A 19,421-nucleotide genomic window follows, 5' to 3' on the forward strand; every position below is an offset into this window, starting at 1 on the left:
TCCAACTCGTACAAAGATAGCGGGTTACCCAATGACCTCAATGACCCGTTCGTCAGTTTTTATTTATTATTTTAAAACATCTATTTTTATTTCTCCCCTTTTCTCGATCGGTGCGGACAAGATAGCGGGTAACTCAATTGACTTGTCAACCTAAATAAATCGATCGTGATGGTTAGACGATTTATCAAAAAAATTTCTTTATTTCTTTTTTAAAACTCCTTCTCCTTTCTGGTGTTTTAATCCAATTCAAACAAAATAATGGATAAATCAATCGACCCGTCAATCTAAATGACCTGATCATTAAGGTTGGATTATTTATTTTGAGTAACTAAAATTTATTCCATTATGGAGCCAGGGGATGAGCGGGGAACTTTCCCTAGTCGCATGTTTTTTAATTCTTAAATCTCCAATTTTTTATGTTAAAATGTATATATGATCGAAGAAATATAATAAACATTACAAATTGCGAGTGGGAGATTAAAGTAGTGAAAATGATGATGCTGAATGAATATTTACCCTACTTATATGTAGATGCGACTAACTTATATATATATATATATATATAGAGAGAGAGAGAGAGAGAGAGAGAGAATTTATATTCCCTCTATAATATATAGATAATTAGAGAGGGAGATATCGTGCAGGGTTTAAATGTAGCAAACCACTATATTGAATATAATTACAGTATTGGTGACTCCGACTAAAGGAGTGGTGGCCGTTGGCAAGATCTCCTTCCTCCTTAGGTTTGTTAATATTTCGCTTTTCATAATTTTTCCTAATAAAAGCTTTTATTAAACATTCCTTTTCGGCACACTTGATCGGTTCCGGTGAGCCACGTGGCCTTCAACTGCCACGTAGTCAAATTCTGCTAATATTAATAGGAAAATTAGTGTTGTGCTACCCGAGCTAAAAAATTAAAAGCTGGTCTATTTATTCGCCCAAAAAAAAAAGTTGGTCTATTTCCAAGCAAAAGAAAATAATTCTTGCTACAGTTGAAAAAAAAAGAAGAAGGTAAAGTTCATATATTTGATGTTTTTGTTATTTAAAGAGGAATAGAATCAAATTGCCAATATTCTAACGATAATTCAACAACTCAAATAAAATTATCGATTTACCATGATTAATAAGCATGTCATAATATGTAGCTTCAATTCTTTTTAATTTGATTATTTGACATGCTTCGATATATACTATAAGAACAATTTCAATAGAAAATTAAATTTTATTTATGAAAATAATCTAGATATACTAATAAGTAGGTATAATTAATAACTACTTATTAGAACGACTCATTTGGTTTAAGGTTTCCACCCGCGACATCACGCGGGGCATTGTGCTCTAGTAAATAAATAAAACGAGAAATACTACTGTACTAGCATGGCCAATATGCATTTGGACCAGTCTATATATCGAGTTCGTAAGCTCACAAATTTCAAGATCAACCACAGTTGGAACTTGTCGAAATTTTTGAGGGGTCAACAATCGTTATGACCCAGCTTAGATGAATTCGTAATCTCATCCTTGGCATTTTGCATACTATAATTGTAACAAGTACGGGGAACTGATCGTCTTAAGGGTTTATAAAATAAAGATTGAAAAAAAGAGTAAGATAATATTTTTAACATCGATGGTTGGAAACATATCGTTGTGATAAACATGTTTTCTCGGTTGAACATAGTTGGGGGAAAAAAAACAATCGGTTATCCAAAGCTACACAAGAGTTCATCAGCTTCCTTTGAATTCGTCTAATGTAACATATACCACCAATTTCACAAAAAAAGCTTATCTTAGCCTCAAACTCGAAATCTTATTGAGACTTTCATATATATGACTTATCTTCTTGTTAATAGCTAGGGGCTTTTGCCTTAGGGCTTGCTTGTTTTATGGTAATATCTCTAGACATTTTCCAGCTTTTAGAAGTGTGGAATATCTTTACAAACTCAAGATGGAAAATAATTTATTACCAGATAAGTGCAAAATCTATTGATTATAAAGGATTTCTTTTTTACGAAGAAAATTCTTGATTGAGAGAAAATCTTATCCTTAGTGAATCGGCCTGATTCGAACTAAATTAGTCAAGACTCGTTGGGCTTCCGCATATCAAAGTACACACCCAAAAAAAGTGTCTTTTTTTTATGTGTATCCAACTTCCTTTTATAATTCAGATATTATTTTTTGGTAGGACGTTATGAGAGATATTATTCTTAATTCTAAGAAATCGAGTACTAGAGATTATTTCTCATCTAATAAGTGCGCTTTTTGAAATTTAAATTTGTATTTACCTCTTCAAAGGGTTCAAATTGCTTACCATTAAACCAATCTTTTTTTATAATTCAAATATTATTAATTATAAAGAAGTTACCGTCTAAATATATCTAATTACCTAATTAGTATGAGACTTAAAAAGAAACCAACTTATTAGGGAAAGCTCATATAAAAAAAATAATTATTGTTCCCCGATAACTAAGAGATTTCGAGTTTGATACTCAGGTGAGACTATTCATACATTTTTATTAGATATTTCGAATTTCTACATGAGATTTCAGATTTGATACTCAGGTAGAACTGCTTGTTTCCTTTTATTAAATATTTATGATTTTTATTTCATTATACTAGGTCTATAATCCTCCATTGTAATTGGAAAAGAAAATGACCTTATATTACTCATATAATGATTGATTCAAATATTCCTGTAGGTGAGGAAAACTACATGCAGCTGCACAATTGACTTGAAGGCTAATTCTTCCAACACTTTTTTTTCCCTTAACTTTCCACGGAAGCAATTTTTTCTTTTTTTTTTCGATTACACAAGGAACCATTTTTTATTTTCCACGAAAAAGGTCAAATTACTTGCAACGACCCATTGGGAAAACTCCGAGCATTTACATGCTATTTTTCCATTCAAGTAGATTACTTGTCGCTTTAGAAATATCGAATTGCCACTTATACAGTGAAACAACTCGTGGCATTTTTATATGGCCTCGACTATTTTATCTAACATCACCTGCGATTGACGTATTTAGATAATTTTGCATGATATCTTCGGCTCAGTCGGACCCATTCATTCATTATGGGCAGGCTAACCCGAGGTCTCGAGGTGCCCTCAAGACTTTCAAAGCAGTTTTCCAAAGCCTAAAAATGCGACATTTATTGCCGAAATACAAGTTGTGCCTACTCATAACGACATTTAAGAATTTCTCTAGGTAAGGTGATATACAAAATTTTTATCTAGCTATATATGCCTCCAATAAAAAATTTGTAAATATTATCCTTAAATAAAGTGTCGATTCAAATATAATCAGCCAAGTCTTGTGAAATTTATTAAGAATTATGAATGGATAAAAAAAAAAGAAATTTATCATTCAGCGGATTGATCTCATTCGAAATTGGATTAGTCGGAATCATTGTGCTTTCAAGGATCGGACTGTGCACACACACACACACAAAAAATAATAATCCAGAATGCCTATTTGGCGTGGAATCGGTCTCGGCAACCATGATATCCATTTTCACATATATCGTTCATACCATACAATTCACCGTGAACACTCTTTCTCGGCGAAACAATTCACTATGAACACTTGAAAAGGACGCTGTACTAACGTCCCAACGGAATTAGCCATGTGAAAATACTGGGAGTGTGGACTCATCGAAGAAAGGACACTATGGATAGCAACATGAGGGACACTTTCTTTCCTGTCCTTTCCCTCCATAAGAAAGGAGAGGAAGAGAGTCGTCCTCGGGATTTCTCAACGCCTTCCATCTAACCGACCAAACCAAAAACCAGGCTTTTGGCATCGACGAGGACGAGGACGAGGACGAGGACGAGGACCAGACAACAGTGGACAGTGGGGGCGCTCTAACTGATCCATTTAATGGCGTGATGCTTCTGTCTATCTACTCCCAAATCACATTGCCCTCCATAGAAAACGTGCTCTGCTCTGCTCACCCTCAACAAACATCGTCTACGTCTCCTCCTCCTTCCCTCCATTCCACCTCACCTACTACCTCTACTCTTCTCTCCTTCCTTCCCTCCCCCCTCCATAGATACTGGTTGTTATTTGGTGTCCATTTGTTTCTTCTATACCCGACAAAATATCTCGCATTCGTCCTCTCTTCCACTGCCTCTCCCATGGCCCTGAAGAGTCCCCTCCTGGGGGGCGCTGCCGGCGCTATTTCTCAGCTGGGGCATTCTCGTGTCTGGTCGAATCAGGCCCTGGTCGTGTTTTCAGATGGGGAGCGGTCGGGCGGGCTTCCGGGCCTGTCTGCTCTCCGGGCGATAAGGTCCGCGAAGGGAGAGAGTTCGTCGAAATCGGCCACCGAGCTGCAGCCGGTGGGTGGTCGGGCGAATGTCAATATATCCCGGAAGCCACAGAAGGATTTGAGCTCTTTTCCAAGTGAGTTACTCCCATTTTCACTGCTTAAACATATGTAGATTATGTCCAGTTTTGTGCTTGTCGTAGAAACATATGTTTGCGTTTGGTGAACTTATTGTTGTTTAAAAGACAAGAAGTTCGGAGCAATCTATAAGCTGTAAAAAGATTGAATTTTGCAGAACCATTGTCTGTGTCTGATCTCTCCTCAACTCCGGAAGATGGATCGAAATTGCGGATATCGTTCAAGGTAGTAGTTGTGTGCTTGCTTTTTTGCTTCATGTGAAGTAATAAGGAACTAGTAGTAGCTAATTGGCTTTTCATTTCGTGATCTTCTCCACTGTCCAGGGGTTGTCGGGTTCATACAGCGAAGATGCCGCTCTCAAAGCCTATCCAAGCTGCGAGTCCGTTCCTTGCAGTGAGTTTGAAGATGCCTTTAAGGTTATGTGTGCTCTCCTTCATTATAAGCTGGATGTTAATATATATGGCGAAAAGCAAAAGTCTATTGTTCTTCTTGTGGTGAATAGAAGTGGGTTTCTCCAATCCATCTTCCGTGTAATCGCTGAAATCCCATTTGAGATTATGTGGTGCAAACACCTCGGAAGCAGGGATGAATTCAATTCAACAACCTCACCATATTTTGTCCAAAGTCTCACATTTTCGTTTTCTGAAACAGAAATATCGTTTGTTGCTCTGCAGGCTGTTGAACTGTGGTTGGCTGATAAAGCAGTTCTTCCAATCGAGAGCTCTTCGGGCGGAAGCATCCATCGGAACTATGATCTGCTCCTCCGCCACAGGCTCCACATAGTCGGTGAGGTTCAGTTGCCTGTCAACTTCTGTCTACTCGCTCTTCCGGGTGTTAGAATGGAGCAGCTAAAACGCGTTTTAAGTCATCCTCAGGTGATTCTCTGGCTTCCTCAAACAAATCTATGATTAACACATTCCCATAAACATAAATTATTTCCCATATAATCGTCTTTTGTAGGCACTTGCGCTCAGTGATGCTGTTCTGACAAAGTTGAATGTTGCCAGAGAAAATGTCGATGATACGGCTGGTGCTGCTCAGGTGATTTTGATGAGCTCCAAGGCTATAGTTTTCCGGTTTTGTTTCAGTGACATGGCTTTATGTTTTCTACTGACCCTTTAATCTTTTATTCAGCTAGTAGCATTGAACGAGCTGGAGGATACTGGAGTTATTGCGAGTGCCCGAGCAGCTGAAATCTATGGGCTTAATATACTCGCAGAAAGATTCCAGGCAAACTCTCTTTTCGTTTCCCTCAATCATCTATTGTAATGTGCGCTTTTCTTCCCTTTCGATTTTGATAGAGCTGCCACAACCTGTGTCACCTCGATTTGTCTTCTAATTTTCATTCAATTCCCGTTTCTCCCCCCTGCAGATGCATAACAATCGTAATTTTTTATTAAATATAATTAATGTAGTGCTTTGTGCAGGATAATTTGGATAACATCACTCGTTTCCTTGTACTTGCAAGAGATCCCATCATACCAAGAACTGATAAGCAATTTAAGGTGACATTTTTCAGCACGTTCTTGTCTTTATTTCCCTGGAATTTGTTGATTCTACTTCTCATGCTTAAGGCAAATATGTTGGTCATTCATTGTAGACGAGCATTGTCTTCACTCTTGATGAAGGTCCGGGGGTGTTATTCAAAGCTTTGGCTGTTTTTGCCCTGAGGAACATAAATTTAACCAAGGTAATATGCGTAAGGCTCTCATGTAGCAGTTTGTTATTTAATGTGCAAGAGTTCATTGCTGATGTTATTCTTGATGAATGTAATTTCAGATTGAGAGCAGGCCACAGAGGAAGAGGCCATTGAGAGTTGTCGATGATTCCAACACGGGAACTGCCAAGTAATACGAGTTGTTTCTTTATGCACACAATGATTAAGGAAAATGTTTTTGAATCTGACTAGCCGAACACGACAGTGCTATATGATCTCTGTATAGATTTGGATAATTGAATTTCCTTTCCATTGACTATTTCAACGATGGCAGGTACTTCGACTACCTTTTCTACATTGATTTCGAGGCTTCTATGGCTGAATCTCGCGCACAGAATGCGCTCGGCCATCTGCAGGTCTTTGCCCTTTCTCCTTGTATTCCTTATTCAGACTACCACTCCTTTGTCTTTATTTCAATTGTGGCTTATCTGGATCGATTTAGCTGCAACCATGTCAATTCCGTTTATTAGGATAATATGACTCGGTAGTTTTAGGTTGGATGAATATTCATCAATATTTTCCTATTCTTCTTGTGCTTGATCGAAGAAGGTTCACCTGTAAATCAATATCTTAGTGAGTTCATCAAATTTGTGCAGGAATTTGCAACATTTCTTCGAGTTCTCGGCTGCTATCCCATGGATAAGATCATGTAGGCGATCCGGAGAGTCTTTCTTGTTGATACTCTCTTTTCATTTCGGTGAAAGGTGAAACTCAGTAAGTCCGAGTCTGAAGGTTGCCTAACCAATGCAATATTTCAGCATTGCGAAGCACTGGACTCGAGAACGGAGGATTACCTGACACAAAATGTGAAAAATAGGGATATCAATTCCTTTCCTCTATTGGAGGCAAGATACTAGGATTATTAGCATCGAAGTATCAGTACGGGAATGGGCAAAGCAGCAGACCCGCTACATATCTTGAGATTGGACAGCTGATCAGATCAACTCGAGTTTGTTACTTTTGGGGCAATCATTTTCTCATTCACTCGATTGCCGGAAGGTTGTTGAGGCACATAGTCTTCCGTGCGTCGCGACTTTCACAGACATTTGTGAATATTGTTGTAAGACAATTTCGTTATCGAATCAGCTGTTTCATCCAATCTTTAGCAAGCTTGTCTGGGGCTGTGGTTGAGTTGCTGGTGTACTTGTCTTTAAATTCATCAATAAATATGTGATAAGATTGTACCAACTGCATTAAATCCATTTTACAATGAGTTACTATTGGATCTGCTCCGTCATGTTCATATTCTCCTACCTCTTTCTCTTCGACACATTTCTCGAGAAACACTTGCAGAGCATGCCCGATTTCTCTTCAGCACCATGTATAAATATTTCAATCACCGAATGATATAAACCTTGACCGATGCTATTTAGAAGTTGCATGGACCACTGCTGTTTAGAAGTTGCAAGAATCTTATCTATCAATTTCATATCTTATCTATCAAGGGGGCATTGCTCATGAATTAGACAAAAGTTTAGGCCTGTCCGGTTTTCGGGCCGGACCTCAGCAAGAACAGAAGGCCACGCTAACCCAGCCCGGAAAATTGAGAATAATCGATAATTACATGCTTATTATTTTTAAAATTTTAGATTAGATCATTAACAAAGTAAATAATATACCCTGTGAGGGGTTTAAACGGGCCTAGCTACTTTAGGAAGTGATTCGAGCATGACACGGTCTCCGACCGCCCGGCTGTCTCAGGTCGGATGGGCTCAATCTCAACATGTTCAAGCCCAATCTAGTCCAATCCATGATCGGGCTTCGGGCTTACTCCTAGCAGGATAGCCGATCATGAGCTTATACTCCGAACCAGAGTGGTACATACTATATGTTCCTTTTTTTCTTTTTTCTTTTTTTTTTGGTTGTGAGGAATTTTTAAGAAGGGAAAAATATAAGGGAAATAAAAGAGTACGATAAGTGTCACCGATGAAAATTCACCTAGAACTTCTTGGTTTTAGATATATGATGACAAGGGGAATCTTCGAACAGGACTTCCATTTATTAAAGGGGGGAGTAAATGGAACCATCAAGGGTCCTAACGTTTCCTAGCTAGAGTGGTTGGTGGTGATAATACAAGTCATACTTTATACTGCAACTTTCTTTTCCTCCTCTTTTTTTTTCGATGTGAATCATGATATTAAAAAATTCAATTGAATCTCTACTAATTCAGTCCAGTTGGATCGGCCCAATTGAACCCCGATTATTTCGGTGTGTTTGGATTTTAAAATTTTTTTTAACTCAATTCAATTCAACTCCACTTATTTTCAATTCAGCAATACAATTATTACTTAATCATTACTTTATCTCAACTATTCATTATTTTTTCACACTTTTTTTTTCATAATTCAACAATACAATCGTTACTTAATTATTACTTTATCTCAACTATTCATTACTTTTTCACACTTTTTCTCATAATTCAACAACACAATCATTACAAACCAATCAAAATCAAAACTCAATTCAACTCAATTCTAAATTCAAATACATTTGTTTGGTTTATTAGTGTGATTTTAAAATCGTACCTTAACTTAATTCTATCAATAATAAAACAAAATAACTCATACAAAATCAAAGGGTAAGTCCCATTTATACCACTTTTTTTCCACAATAAAATAAAATAACTCATACAAAGTCAAATGGTGGACCTTATACATAACCATTTATATAACTCTTTTTTAAAATCAAAATCTGATTTTAAAATGTTATTTACAAACCATGCGTAGCATAAAGCTTTCTCAACATGAATTTTCTGTATCTATAAGAATTCGAACTCGAAACTTTACTTAAGCAGAACAAACGTTAAACCGCATAAATCAATACATGGTGGTCCATTATTTTTCTTTCGCCATAATTAAAACGAGGCAAAAGCTTTCTTGCGAGAAAGGAAGATGCCATATAGAATCATCACCCTTTTTAATGATGTCCAATGCACAATGCTAAAAACCTGACCAGGTTCAATGAATCTCAATCAACTTCTCACTCACCATTCACTATTTATTTCCCAAGATGTTGCTTTGTTCTTTCAGCCAGCAAACGTAAGGATTCCTCCTCCAGCCTTCAAAGTGCCAAAAAGAAAAATGGACCATTAGTGACATTAAAAGGTGCTGCCTTCCATCTTCCAAGCCATTTGCTGTTGTGATCAGATCAGACCAGTTCATGTTGTGAAATTTCCGGAAGGAATTGCGTCTTCATTTTCAAAAGGCGTCTTGAAGAGAGTGGTTTTCATGAATTTCTACTCTGATATAAAGTATCTTTCATACGTAAAAAAACTGCATTATTTTCAAGCGATGCTCCTAAGCTTATACATGAGGTATATATCTATATGCTTTTTTTTTTTCTAACCATTTCATGGTAATTGGCGTTTGCAGAGGTACGAGGAAGCAGAGTCAGATGATGCCATAAGGGAAGTTACTGATTTGTTGCTGCTCAAAAGGGTCATCAATAAGGCTTAGTTCTTCTCCATGGACGATGGGTAATCCTCTCGAGGGGATCAGTTCTTGCTTCTCCGAGTCCTCGGGTATGTCTTAGCCGAAATACCGACATATAACGATAATTATGTCTTTCGTATTGAACTTCACATAAATATAAAAGGTCTGCCGATATCCATTGATAATCCTCATTATGTGTAGAATCAATTAATCAGTATATATTCATGCTTCATTAACAGAATAAGGAGATATGGGTATTGTGTAAGGATTGGGAGTTCCTACTTTCTATTTGTGGAAATAATCAGTGACCAAGTCATCATAGAGTATAGAGCAAATCCATTTCCAGTAGGATTAAATTAAAAAAAGTACAAAATAAAAAAAGGAAAAAATATACTGGGACAGTCATTGAAGTCCATTTTTTTTTTCATTTCCTAAAGGTATAAACAAGTAGTGATAAAGACTAATCAGATGTAAGGGGAATCAAAAGCATCGTGTTTTCCCCGCGAATACTTTTTCGTCTCCCGTGTTATATATTATACGAAATGGGGCATACGATATTGTTAATTCTTTCTCCTGTTAGCTAAATAATTGGTTAGAAAAGAATTCTCTACCTAATCTGTGATTTTCTTTATTTTTCTTTATACTATTTATGTGATTAGATCTGATTTATATTTGATTCGTTTTTCCACTCAAATCTTTTTGCTGGTCCCCAGCATTATTGAGTTCCAACTATTTAAGTCTGTGGGGAGTCACTGACCCTTCATAGCTTCTGGCCTTTACATGTAGACAACTTTTGTCGCGTTCGTCCCACCGGCTGATATCTGAACCGAAAAGCTAAGTAAATTCGAATTAAAGCAGAAAGATATCGGGTTGATAGAGTACGGATGAAATGTTAGCTGCTTCTGCTCGTGTCATTCACATGTTTTTTCACGTTGATTTCTTGTTCCTAGATGCTGTCTAGGGACAGGCTTCAGCTACAAAGGAGGGAAAGTTGTGAAAGTTTCCCGAAGAGGGGCGTTGGATGTGCATAAAGAGCGTTTAGGATTTCATCGTTCCGTTATCGTGGTTTTCCAGCAGCAATGGGAGCAGTTTGTTTTTCCCGGGCATTCCTCCGATCTATGAGAAGAGGTTTCATTCACATGGAGGTATTACTATGCCACTAGAGCCTGTGGATATCTGCCAAGGCTGATGGAGTGCGGGCATACTCATCATGATAAGCTCTCCTCGATACGAATACTAGAGCCAGAGAGGGTGCTCCCTTTTCCTGCAGGTATCCGGAGCTCGATTTGTCTGAGAAGAACCGAAATGGAAACCATGATCCCAGAAGAGTATTCTCGAACAAATTCTCCACCGCCCCGTAGAGTGCATTCGAAGACAAGGAATCGAGAACTGTCACCAGGATCGAACCCCTCCATTCCCAAATGTTGCCTTTCTTTGGCATAACCTTGAGAGAGCCTCTGCCCTCACTTCCTCGGATGCACATCTTTGTTCCGATGAGTTCCCCCATTTGAACTTCAATTTTCCTTCAGTCACCTGCAGACATAGTTGGAAGCTGTCAAGCATTCTGTACTGTCCCTTTCTTTACGGTCTTACCATCTGTGTAGTAGCGGGGACTGAGAAGAGAGATTAATATGTTTTTTACCTGCGAATAAACACTCTGTCGATGTGTAACGAGATGAGATATATTCCTTCCACAATCAGAACTCTGTATCTTCAATTTCCTTGTGCACCTCCTGGAAAGATTCATTGGTTGTACCTCTGAAACTGCTGTGTGTTTACAATATTAAGTGTGGTAGCTCGGAAGTGATTACAACTCCGACACGCTCTAGTCGAGAATAGCATCACCACTACACATTTGTTTCTGCAACGAGTTTCTGATTTCGACAAGAACAGCCTGCCCAGAAGAAAAGAATACGGACCATAAGCCTGTCCTAACAAGTACAAACTTGAATTCATCTTCTCGGTATACTTCTTTGCCTCTGTTTGTCAGAGTAGAACTCTGAACATTGGCAATACGTGAACGCGGAAGGCTTCTCTCTTTGTTCGATACCAAGAAAGAGAAGCAACATGTCTATCTATTCTAATGCGAATAGCTTAGAAGTAGTTATGTGGGCTAGGCTGGGTTAATTGAAGGTGTTAGTGAGGAAAGAGGCCCAAGACTTCATATGTTCAACCTAATTAGAAGGAGAGACCCAATTGAAAGAAGCCGGGCCAGGTGAACCATGATGGAAGATATATGCATGGATATATGTATATGCATGGACGTGCGAATTTTCATCAGAGGTGGTGGAAATTTATTTTCCTTGGCAACCTATTATTGTTAGTGAGCAAGCATGAGATATTCTCGAAATCTTCGAGCTTAGATGATAAATCAGTTGGATATCCCTCCGATATATTTTGTTATTTTATTTCTAGGTAGGCTAGGTAGGGATTTGAACAATATCTCGATATCTCGTTCTTATAGATGTATCCATTTAGAGAGATTTTTGAGGGCCTATAAATACGTGATGTGGAATTCATTGTAGTCCCCTTCGGTACAACTATTAATCACACTACACTTTTTCTATCTTTTCTTTTGTTGCACTTAAATTATCGCACATTTAGGTTGTATTTGGTTTTAGAGTTGAGCAGAGTTGAGTTTTAGTTTTAATTGATTTGTAATGATTGTATTGTTGAATTATAAGAAGAAGTGTGAAAAAGTAACGAATATTTGAGAAAAAATAATGATTATGTTGTCGAATTGTAAAAATAATAATGAATAATTGAGTGAATTTAATATTAAAAATTGAATTGAATGGTTACAAAATTGAAGAAAAAGGAAAAAGTAATAATTGTGTTGTTTAATTAAAAATAAATGGAGTTAAAAGGGGGTAGACTTAAAAAAAATTTTAAAAACCAAACGGGTCATAATATCTACCTTTATAGCACTTTAATATCATGCTGCTTTAAATCCTCGCAACCGCCGATCATTCGGTACCCATCCTTCTACCCTTTTTTCGAGCTTCCGAGCAAGGAATGGACTTCCACTCAAGCTTAGGTTTCTGAACCTAGGTGTAGTTCCTCTTGGCTTTACGAGGTCGAGATCCACGCTCTACAAATCTTTTGGAGTTCGTGGTTGCATCACTCTTAAGATCGGCTTTCGGACCGTCTATTCCATCAAGTCAAGGATTCTGACCTAAGACTCATATCTTTCGGCTTGCCAAATAGCTGAGACCCACTCTCAACACGGTCTTATTAGCCGTGTCTTGTTACACTTAATCGAGGAAGCACGAAGAAATAGTGGAGAACTCATAGTGGCTAAATCCCCGAGCCGTGAGATCGTCTGAAGCGCATTCAACCGTCTACGTCGTCTTTTTTAAATCTAGTCAACGTTCAGTCTCGCGAACTCTCAAGGCCGTGGTACAATGCTCTGTATCGGTTGGGTCGATTGGTCTTGTGTCGGTAATTTTTTTAGGACAACGCCTTGACATACCTGGTTTTCTCATCATCTATCCGTCAGCGGTTTTTGACTAAACCTGAATCTCCTACCCCTACTTCTCGAGATTACATCATCTACAGGACTACTCTATCATTCCATTTCGTTTCCATTGGAAAGTCCAAACCTACCCCGAAAAATTAGGTAGCTGGTCCGTATATCTGCATGCGACCTACCATTCCCATCACTACTATGTATGAGCTCTCCATATATGATCATGGAATCAAGATCCGAAAAAAGCTAATCATAACAATTTGAAGTCAGCCATGACAATGCCGCCTTGGATTAAGTCATTTCGCATCAATTACATCGGGAAATCAGATTGTTCACATACCCGTGTTCTGGACCAAACAGTTAGCAACGAAGCTGGAAAAAAAATGACAATCTAAAGGGACATATCAATCACATGATCATGTGAACGTTAACTAATTGTTGTTCAATGACAACCTCTTGTGGTCTCTTCAGGCCGCCTTCTGCTTCGGCTTCTTTTGCACTGGGAACAGAAACCTGTAGACCCGCCCGGCCAACGCTGCCCCAATGAATGGGCAAATCCAATAGACGTAGAACTGATCCCATGTGTTGTGCCAGTTGTTCATGTAGGCCCAACCGAATGCGTTGGCCGGGTTCATGGCAGGCCCCGTGAAGCCCGCACCAATGACCACCAGCCCCACCGTAGCCGTAGCCAGCAACCATACCTTAATCAAGAGGTTCTTCGGGCCCTTTGTGAAAATCATGAGGGCCACTAAGCAAATACTGAAAGTCAGAGCACCTTCTGCAATCGCCCCCGTGTGAAGGTCAACCTTCAGGGATGGTCCCCGCAGCATGTGCCGGTACTGGACCGGCATCACTTGGGAGATCGCTCTGGCGCCGGCAGCCCCGGCGGCCGCCTGGACCGGGAACCGGACGGCGAAGGAGAGGAGGGAGACGCCGGGTTTGAGCCCCGCGGCATAGAGGGCTACGGTGGTGGCAGGGTTGAAGCTGGCGCCGCCGAGGAGGCTGCTGACGACACTGAAGATGAGCATGAGAACGGTGGCGAGGGCGGTCATGAGGAGAAGCCCGGATGAAGACTTGGCCTGGAGGCCGAGAGCGGCGGCGGAGATGGCCGTGAGGGTGCCCAGAGTGGAGACGCTGAAGACCCACAGACTGGTCAACACCGCGTCCCCTACAGTTGACTTAATCAGACCCATAGCTCAGCTTGTTGCTCCACCTCCTCCGGTCACCGCCGCTTCCAATAAGCCGCCTTGCGATCTCACTGGTGAGGACGGAAATCTGGCAGACTGGGGGCAGTTTGGCTCCTTAAACAAGGAAGTGAAGAAGGCCGATTGGAGTCTTTGAGATGTCAGCAGATTCCTTTGTCTTTGTCTGTGTTGGACACTATTGCGCTGTCATCCAAAAGTTACCCTCCACGTTGACAGTGGAATACAAATTCATGTTGGGAATACAAATTCAATGGATTAATCGTAATCCATTGAATTTTGAATATTAGGATTAAAAAAAGAAGCCACTAAACCCTCTCTGATTTATTGCCAAAAAAAAAAAGAACTCAATACTTTACTGCATAACCAGCTCCATATCGTATGGCATACAATTACTCAACCAAGATGCCATTTTGACAAGAAACCAAAGGGGAAGAAAGCCCTGGTTGCAACGAGTTATGGTTCTCTACATTAATGTCACCTTGAATGATCCAACCCAAGAAGTACACCCAAGTTCCGACAGAAAAAAGACAAAATAAGTAGTAGCCTTGGACAAAAACCGACATCTATCTGCTAGGATAAACATACAATAGAAATCATTCATGAGGACTTGAAACAAAAGCAATTGAGGCGAATCCCATGAAGAGAACTTAAGCTGCCAATGCTTCCTGCTGAGAGTAGTGCCATTCAACGACATCCTTGTAGGGTAGGTTCCCCCCGAAGATATCCAATGCACTACCCACTGTCACATCCACGCGTCCCATCCCAGCTAATTTTATCCTCTCTAGATCATTCATCACCGTGACACCACCTGCATATGTTACTGGAATCTGATTCACAAGGAGCAAAGAAGAGCATTAGTGCACAATTCTTTTGCACCAGCAATACAGAAAATAAAACAAAACTGGAGGTGGTCTAACAACATTAGTGCTCATCTGGTATGATGGATCAATAAGGGTAATGGAACAGAATAAGACTCTGTCATGGAATTACATTTCCAGCTCATGGGATACGCCATAGGTTAGAGGATATTAGATACAGGCTGAAATGCCTGTGAAATATGATGTAGGAAAAAAAGTTGAACGATGATATGACTCACAGGAGAATGTCTGCCGAGCAAAGCCACGAGCTCTTCATCAATTCCAAGCCTGCATTTATCAAAGGTTGAAGTGGGTAATCAGAAACAATATCTTTAAGGATATAAATGTAAAACCATGAGAAACAACTGAGCTCGCTTTTAATGGAAAAATAACTTCATTTAGTTTTAACAAGAGAGAGTTACTAAATTTCAGCATGACATTGCAATACACCAGCAAAAAAACAGTATGACATTGTAATACTTATCAGAGAACATACAAATGGTACCTGATATCTGAGACCACAAAACTAGCTAACCAACTAAAAGCAAAACGATAAAACAAAACAAGATATTCATCTTGAAGCAGAAACATAGATGGACTTACTTTTTCCCTTCAACATCTACACCATGGACCAAGAACTCATCTGCATAGCCAGCAAGAAAGTCTAAAACCTTCTCGTCCAGATATACATCACTAAACTTCTGCCATCTATCGGTGACAATAGCATATCTACCTTCCTGCGAAGAGTTTCAATAGAATGAACTAGGATTGTTAATTACATCTTATACCCTCTGTCTAAATCTGAAGTATATAATGCTCTTAGCTGCCTTCACTCAGAAAGCCGAAGACTTAGTACTAAAATTCTAACTTCTTGGAGGCCATTGCGGGTCAGGTGACAAAGCCTGCATCATATCCAATGACAAGTCCTTTTCTTTATTTTTCTTTTTTTATTAGATTAGTAGCAAAGGGTAGTAAAATAGCACAAGTGTCCAATCCCCACCCTATTTTCTCTTAAAACAATAGTTCCATCATAGCATGGTGGTCAAGTTATACCTTTTTCCTGCAGCTAAGATCCAAAACCAGTCTCTGTTTTCCAACAACATGGACAAGGTCTTTAAGCCTCTCGAGGTCCATTTTGCCATTACTGAACACATACTGCAAGTTGATATGCAATACAAATAAAAAAAGAACCAACTAAGTCTTCCATCCTTATCAAAGAAAGTAGTTAATTGCAGAAGCTATTCGAAGGAAGCCTCAATGTAAAAGCAGTTGCCATCTCCTTGGTTTGAGAATACATTGATGTAGGGCACAAAATAAGGCGAGCCCCCTAGATGTTTCATTTTACAATTTCAGAGCTGAAAATATAACTAGTTAAAATGGAAGAACCAAATTATCAAAAAGAGGAGAATCTAATGGCTACTGTAAATTAAAGACTCCAGGTCATGAGATGATGTCCAAAATTCAGGTAAACCCTTGGTATATTTGATAAAAAGAAAATTACACTGCTGACCAAATATTGAAGCCAGAAAAAAAAAAAAGCAAGACTACAACTTGTAAAGGATCCAATATTTTCAACCACTAGTATTAGGATGCTTCAATGGAAGGTAAATGAAATGTGAGAGAATAGACTCATTACATCACGCTGATGGCCATGTATAGCATGATGCATAATAATATTGTGAAAAAAAAGAAAAAGAAATCACAGAGACGACATACTGATGTGACGATGACATGGCTAGCTCCTTCATCTATATAACTCAGAGAATTTTCTGAAGTGATTCCTCCTCCAACTTGCAATCCGCCTAAATTAGTGCTTCGATAGGTCCAGCAGAGGAAAGAACTGTGTAAGTTTCAGACATACTATCAACTATAAAGGTCAAAGATGAAATGGAGACAAGGGAATTCAGTTATTGAAATTTTTAACAAGAACATTAACATGGAAACAAACAACCTTGGAAAAGATGCATGAAACCAAACATGAAAATAGACATCTTCTCGGAAAATATGCATGGGAATGATATCTTTCCTTATAAATTAAAGTAGCAATTAAACCGAGACACCACACAGAGCCATTTGGATACAATAAAAAGGAAGAATACCAGGGTAGGCACGCAATGCTTCAATAGCAGCAGCTTTGCTAAGAGGATCTGCACCTAGCATTATCACATGACCCCCAGTGAGCCCATCTTGCCGGTACAAATTCGCAAATTCTGAAGGAGACTTGTCCGTCTCGAAATTGGTCGTTGGAGTTGAATCACCATCCTTCAAATCCCTCAGAGTTGACCCGACAATTTGTTTCACTTTACCCTGATGAACGCATAGCAATCGCCCATTTAGCAGAGTACAAGAAGCAAGGAAATGCCTCTTGCAATTGAAAGAAACACTTTTGACGCACTGGACATAACAGTTTCTTGCACGCCATCCATAAAAAATGCAGCATAGTCAAAATTCATCCATTAACCATTTCAAGAAAATCATTACGAGAAAAAGTAATCTGAATGAAAAACCTTTTTCTTTATGGGAGGTTCGAAGCTCAATGCATGAAGAAAAGCAGCAGAAACGACAAACGGAATTAATCGTAATCAATCAATCAAAGGATGAAATCTCTACTTTCTTCTCTTCTCTCATGAGGGTCTCCGGGTTAAGCATAGAATAACAAGAAAGATTGATTTGAAAGCAGGAACAGACGTGAGTTGAGATTTCTGTCAAACACCTTGTGTATGTCAATGCAGGGTCTGAACTGAACTGCACAAGATACGGACATCCGCGAAGACCCTGCCCAAAACTTACGAATTCTTGTCAAGATGCTGCTTTAAGTCCAAAACATGAAGCATGATCGAAGATGGAAGCAGAAGGCTCACTTGAAATGGCCGCCAACGAAATGCATCGGCGCCTACTATTGAAGCCGCCGATTGAACGGCCAAAGCTCAAATTCAGTGAACTGGGAGTGAGTGTTGAGCTCGCACGGGAGCTGCAGCTTCTCATGTGGCAAGATGTCGAGCTTGATCGTCCGATTACCAGCACAAGAGCTCCGCGCAGCGACAGGACACAGACAGAGACGGACAGACAGTTGAAGGCGGCGCCGACGACGTCGTTATGTTTCTTCCCGCCGCGGTTTTTCCACCTTACTTCTTAGGCTGAACTTGCTGAAACGCGCTCCCAGGTGCCGTTTTCAATTTGCATGGAGTTTCCTTCGAACCGGCCACGATAGTTAGGCCCAATAAATGATAGTTGGGCTCAGTCGTGTGATGGAAGCCCAAAAAGATATCTATAGGCCCATTTCATAATACATAAAAAAAGGGAAAAAAAAGAAAGTAATATTGATTGTACGTCCATAGTGACATGGAGTCATGGTAAAATTTTTAGTTTAAGTATTTAATACTTCGATTAAATTGTCTGGTATATTGTTCTTTTCACCAAGAAAAATAGAATTAATAAACACTTGAACTAAAGTACTAATATTTGAACTCAACGTATCAAATTTTATTCCTAATTCAATATCAACTTAAAATTTCCGTGTTTATTATTATTATTATTATTTTCTAAATAGTAAATACTAAAGTTTCCGTGATTATAAACTTTAAAATGTCCCCTATGACCGCTTAAGCTGTTTGTAACCTATTAAATTTTCAGAGTGTCTGGTCATTCTGGTCACAAATACTTCCGATGAACTTCAAATTTTTGGGATCCGCCCATAAAATAAGGCACTTGCAGTGGCTAGAATATTACGCTCCGTTTAAATTCAAAGTGGGATTTTAAAATCTTACTTTAACTTAATTCTACCCACAACAAAATAAAATAACTCATACAAAGTCAAAGGATGAGTCTCATTTATATCACTCTTTTTCAAAATCAAAATCACATAACTCATACAAAGTCAAAGAGTGAGCCTATACATAACTATTTATACCACTCTTTCTCAAAATTAAAATATAATTTTAAAATGTTACTTACAAACCAAACGTAGTATAATAATTTGAATTTGATTAGCAAGGAAGAAATTAGTCATGAGCTGCTTTGATCGGCTTTTTTTTTTTTAGTTAGTTATCTTCGTGTCAAAGGAGTAGTCGCTATTCCCCCCTTTTTTTTGGAAAAGTCCCCATTCCTTAATCATTTCATTCTTCATCTTATTAAAGAAAGAGGAGAATTCCATCTTTGAACAGCGATGAAAGCTCGAAGCCAACATTTAAATAAGCGGCTGAAAGGCATCGAATCAAATACAAGGATTGCCTCATCAGACATCTCCTTGCCTCCCGCTTTCCGAAAAGTTTCGGCCTTCATTCACGTTCATCCATTTATTACGAGAAAAATTCGAAATAAAAAATCACGTCGAAAATGGAAAAT

At 38.9% G+C, this 19,421-nt stretch overlaps 3 protein-coding genes and 1 long non-coding RNA gene across 6 annotated transcripts; 2 read left to right on the forward strand and 2 right to left on the reverse strand.

Annotated features, from left to right (window-relative positions):
• Positions 1-3,715: 3,715 nt before the first annotated feature.
• On the forward strand, positions 3,716-7,344 carry LOC116206290 (arogenate dehydratase/prephenate dehydratase 1, chloroplastic-like). Its single transcript, XM_031539117.1, has 11 exons — positions 3,716-4,397; positions 4,556-4,623; positions 4,722-4,814; positions 5,073-5,273; positions 5,359-5,439; positions 5,533-5,628; positions 5,826-5,903; positions 5,999-6,088; positions 6,178-6,245; positions 6,390-6,471; positions 6,712-7,344. Exons 1-11 carry the CDS (start codon positions 3,884-3,886, stop codon positions 6,766-6,768), a joined length of 1,428 nt encoding a protein of 475 aa, XP_031394977.1. The 5' UTR covers positions 3,716-3,883; the 3' UTR covers positions 6,769-7,344.
• A 1,717-nt stretch (positions 7,345-9,061) lies between these two features.
• LOC116205839 lies at positions 9,062-11,310 on the forward strand. 3 transcript variants are annotated; one of them, XR_004156592.1, is made up of 3 exons: positions 9,062-9,219; positions 9,487-9,635; positions 10,497-11,310. It is a non-coding gene; the product is annotated as an uncharacterized LOC116205839 (long non-coding RNA). The 3 variants fall into 3 exon arrangements; XR_004156593.1 differs by having other exon boundaries at positions 9,078-9,365; positions 10,333-11,310; XR_004156591.1 differs by having other exon boundaries at positions 9,100-9,365.
• Positions 11,311-13,269: 1,959 nt separating this feature from the next.
• Positions 13,270-14,392, reverse strand: LOC116205017 (aquaporin SIP1-1-like). Its single transcript, XM_031537436.1, has one exon. The coding sequence runs from the start codon at positions 14,206-14,208 to the stop codon at positions 13,483-13,485; it is 726 nt and encodes a 241-aa protein (XP_031393296.1). The 5' UTR covers positions 14,209-14,392; the 3' UTR covers positions 13,270-13,482.
• A 217-nt stretch (positions 14,393-14,609) lies between these two features.
• On the reverse strand, positions 14,610-18,198 carry LOC116205016 (1-(5-phosphoribosyl)-5-[(5-phosphoribosylamino)methylideneamino] imidazole-4-carboxamide isomerase, chloroplastic). Its single transcript, XM_031537435.1, has 8 exons — positions 17,939-18,198; positions 17,791-17,852; positions 17,177-17,384; positions 16,794-16,879; positions 16,131-16,232; positions 15,681-15,814; positions 15,317-15,365; positions 14,610-15,047 (listed from the first exon to the last, which is right to left on the reverse strand). The coding sequence occupies exons 1-8, from the start codon at positions 18,060-18,062 to the stop codon at positions 14,868-14,870; spliced, it is 945 nt and encodes a 314-aa protein (XP_031393295.1). The 5' UTR covers positions 18,063-18,198; the 3' UTR covers positions 14,610-14,867.
• Positions 18,199-19,421: the final 1,223 nt, after the last annotated feature.

Source organism: Punica granatum, chromosome 4 (genome assembly GCF_007655135.1).
Source record: "Punica granatum isolate Tunisia-2019 chromosome 4, ASM765513v2, whole genome shotgun sequence".
NCBI classification, from domain to species: Eukaryota; Viridiplantae; Streptophyta; class Magnoliopsida; order Myrtales; family Lythraceae; genus Punica; species Punica granatum.